General features: G+C 55.0%; 1 protein-coding gene across 1 annotated transcript; it reads left to right on the forward strand.

Moving 5' to 3' along the window:
- Positions 1-259: 259 nt before the first annotated feature.
- LOC120234210 (somatotropin) lies at positions 260-1,973 on the forward strand. Its single transcript, XM_039235974.1, has 5 exons — positions 260-304; positions 552-712; positions 928-1,044; positions 1,227-1,388; positions 1,669-1,973. The coding sequence occupies exons 1-5, from the start codon at positions 292-294 to the stop codon at positions 1,867-1,869; spliced, it is 654 nt and encodes a 217-aa protein (XP_039091905.1). The 5' UTR covers positions 260-291; the 3' UTR covers positions 1,870-1,973.
- The last annotated feature ends 1,409 nt before the right edge of the window (positions 1,974-3,382 follow it).

Here is a 3,382-nt window from a genome sequence, read left to right on the forward strand (position 1 = left end):
ACCGTGTGTGCCCAACCCTCGGGGCTGGTGACAGCGGACAGGGGAAGATGGCAGGGAAAGCCTGGGGGACATGACCCCAAGAAGAGTGGGAACAGGACGAGGCTGTAAATTATCCATTAGCACAGGCAGGCCAGTGGCCTGATGCATAAATGTATAGAGAAAATAAGTGGGGGTGGAGGGGGAGAGAGAAGGGACCAGGGTATAAAAAGGGCCCGCAAGGGACTGATTCCAGGATCCCAGCACCCAGCTCCCTAAACCGCTCAGGGCCCTGTGAACAGCTCACCCCGGGCTATGATGGCTGCAGGTAAGTGCCCCTAAAATCCCTTTGGGTTCAGTGTGTACTGAGGGGCAAGTCGGTGGCCCTGCAGATGGATGGGGACACTGACCCTGGGCTTTGGGGCTGCTGAGTGTGAGCAGAGACACCTATGCCCAGACATTTGGCCACGTTTTAAATGTTCTCAGTCCCTGGGAGGAGGGGAAGGGTTGGCAGGAACGGAGGCCTCTTGCTGTCTGGGCCCCCGCCTCGCCCTCCGGGTCCCTCTCTGTTGTAGGCCCTCGGAACTCTGTGCTCCTGGCATTCGCCCTGCTCTGCCTGCCCTGGCCCCAGGAGGTGGGCGCCTTCCCAGCCATGCCCTTGTCCAGCCTGTTTGCCAATGCCGTGCTCCGGGCCCAGCACCTGCACCAACTGGCTGCGGACACCTACAAAGAGTTTGTAAGCTCCCCAGGAATGGGCGCTGGGGGTGGGGGGATGGGGGGGCAGGAAGGGGTGAATTTCGCCCCTGGGACATAATGGGAGGCAACTGAGGAGTTCAAGATTATTTCGTCCAAGTGAAGAGGCTGTCAGCTGAGCACAAACTGAGGGAGCTTCCGAATAAAGCAGGGATGAGGACCGTGCAGCTGACACCTGGGTGGGTGTTCTTTCTGCAGGAGCGCGCGTATATCCCGGAGGGACAGAGGTATTCCATCCAGAACGCGCAGGCTGCCTTCTGCTTCTCAGAGACCATCCCGGCCCCCACGGGCAAGGATGAGGCCCAGCAGAGATCCGTGAGTGGTCAGGGGCGCCCGGCCAAGGATCAGGGGCCTCCCTCCTTCTGAGAAGGTGGCCCCTTCTCTCTGCAAGAGTCAGGCCCTGGGCAGCCTTCTTCCTGGGACCAGGGGTGTGCAGGGAGGCAGGCGGGCGGCCCCCAGGCAGAGGCTGGAGTGCCCACCGGCCTCTCCATCTGCAGGACGTAGAGCTGCTCCGCTTCTCCCTGCTGCTCATCCAGTCGTGGCTCGGGCCCGTGCAATTCCTCAGCAGGGTCTTCACCAACAGCCTGGTGTTCGGCACCTCGGACCGAGTCTACGAGAAGCTCAAGGACCTGGAGGAAGGCATCCAAGCCCTGATGCGGGTGGGCACCGTGGCACTGTGGGTCCCCTCCCCGGGGCCTGGTGGCAGCCGCACTGACTTCCCTGAGGGGTAGAGGCTATCCTGGGCTAGGAGAGGCCGCTCCTTTCTTTGTAGTAAGCAGTCCAGCCCTGACCCCTGAGAAAGCTTACTCATTTCCCCGTGGAGAATCTTCCGTGTCCTTCTCTGAGGCCTGGAGGGGAGGGCCACACACAGAGGGATCGGGAAGGAGCAGCTGGCAAGGACTGGGCCTCTCTGTCCCTCCTCCCCTCCCCTTTTTGCAGGAGCTGGAAGATGGCAGCCCCCGGGCCGGGCAGATCCTGAAGCAAACCTACGACAAGTTTGACACTAACTTGCGCAGTGACGACGCGCTGCTCAAGAACTATGGGCTCCTGTCCTGCTTCAAGAAGGACCTGCACAAGGCTGAGACGTACCTGCGGGTCATGAAGTGTCGCCGCTTCGTGGAAAGCAGCTGTGCCTTCTAGTCGCTGGGCATCTCAGTTGCCCCCTTCCCCGTGCCCCCTCTCCTGACCCTGGAAAGTGCCACTCCAGCAACCACCATGCTGTCCTAATAAAATCAAGTTGCATCGTATCATCTGAGTAGGTGTCATTCTATTATGTGGGGACAAGGGCCAGGCTGGGAAGACAGCTGCATCCTGTGGGAGCCTCTACTGGGAACAATACCTGATCTGATTCCTCCCGGGCTAGAAAGAAACCAACACATTCATTCCTCTCCATCACATCGGGCCCCTGCCCAGGTCCAAGGTCCCAGCTCTCTGGGCAGTCATAGGTCAGGAGCATCCCCAAAGAGTACCCAGAGGCGTTCCTCTCTCCCCCACAGGCACCACAACACCACATCTAGCCCCCAAGAGCAGGGGGGAGGGATGGAAAACAAGACAGGCTATTAAGCACAGAGGCAAAACACCCCAACGTGGGAGAAAACATTGAGAGGAATCATAGAATCACTTTTGTGCGGAAGGTTGAAGGCGAATACACATTAGACCCACCTACTCTTGGGAAATAGGAACAGTGCAAAATGGCTTTGGGACAGACAGAACCAGACTGTTTGGGATGTGGATGGTGGCAAGGGAAGTGGAAGAAAGACTCTAAGTTGGGGTTGCAAATCCAATGCCAGCAGGTGCCAGGTAGACAGTTAGGAAAGTAACGAAGGCTGGATGTGAAGGGATAAATCATAACCAACACTCCACTTCCTTATCAGGGATACATCCCAGAGTTTGGGTACCGGGGAAGCCAAGGGAACTCAGGCCCCAGCTAAGGTGGGACATATCGAATCTTGTTGCCATTTCAGGACTGCGGGAAGGGCTACCAGACCTTCTGATTCTTCGAGGCAGACAGGACATCCAGACTTTTTCTTCTTAAAAAAAAAAGTTTGTTTATTTATTTATTTTGAGAGAAAGAGAGAGAGAGGACACAAGCCAGGGAGGGGTAGAGAGAGAGGGAAAGAGAGAATCCCAAGCAGGCTCCATGCTGTGAGCACAGAGCCTGATGCGGGGTTCAAACTCACAAACTGTGAGAACATGACCTGAGTGGAAATTAGCCTGCAGAGAAGTGTTACAGCTACAGAGGGTCGGGAGTGGAGTTGTCATAACAGCATTAGACTGCAGAGGGACTCACACTCTGCTCAGCTCCTTCCAGGTTTAGCTGAATCAACTTGACCACCGCTCGCTTGTTGAGAAACTCAAAGATGCTAGTTGATTGTGCAAAATTTTAGAATTTGAAAAGGCCTTAAAGACCATCTCCCCTAAATTTTTTGATTTTATTAATGTTATTCTGCGTTTCAGCTTTTTAATTAAGCAGTGGATGCCACCCTCCACTGCACATTAAAAATGCCTGAAGTGTTTTCTAAACAACTCTTGTAGTAGCCTCCACTTCCTATAATCCTTTTAAAAAATTTTTTTAATCTATCTATCTATCTATTTATTTTTGAGAGAGTGTGTGCGTGCACGTCGCAGGGCAGAAATAGAGGGGGACAGAGGA

Source organism: Hyaena hyaena, unplaced genomic scaffold (assembly GCF_003009895.1).
Source record: "Hyaena hyaena isolate Hyena2069 unplaced genomic scaffold, ASM300989v1 scaffold_104, whole genome shotgun sequence".
Classification (NCBI taxonomy): domain Eukaryota; kingdom Metazoa; phylum Chordata; class Mammalia; order Carnivora; family Hyaenidae; genus Hyaena; species Hyaena hyaena.

What these genes read in the sequence shown, in the direction of transcription:
- LOC120234210 (XM_039235974.1), top strand. An exon ending in CGGACACCTACAAAGAGTTT is followed by an intron (nt 713 to 927) that starts GTAAGCTCCCCA and finishes TTCTTTCTGCAG; the next exon opens with GAGCGCGCGTATATCCCGGA. An exon ending in ATGAGGCCCAGCAGAGATCC is followed by an intron (nt 1,045 to 1,226) that starts GTGAGTGGTCAG and finishes CTCCATCTGCAG; the next exon opens with GACGTAGAGCTGCTCCGCTT.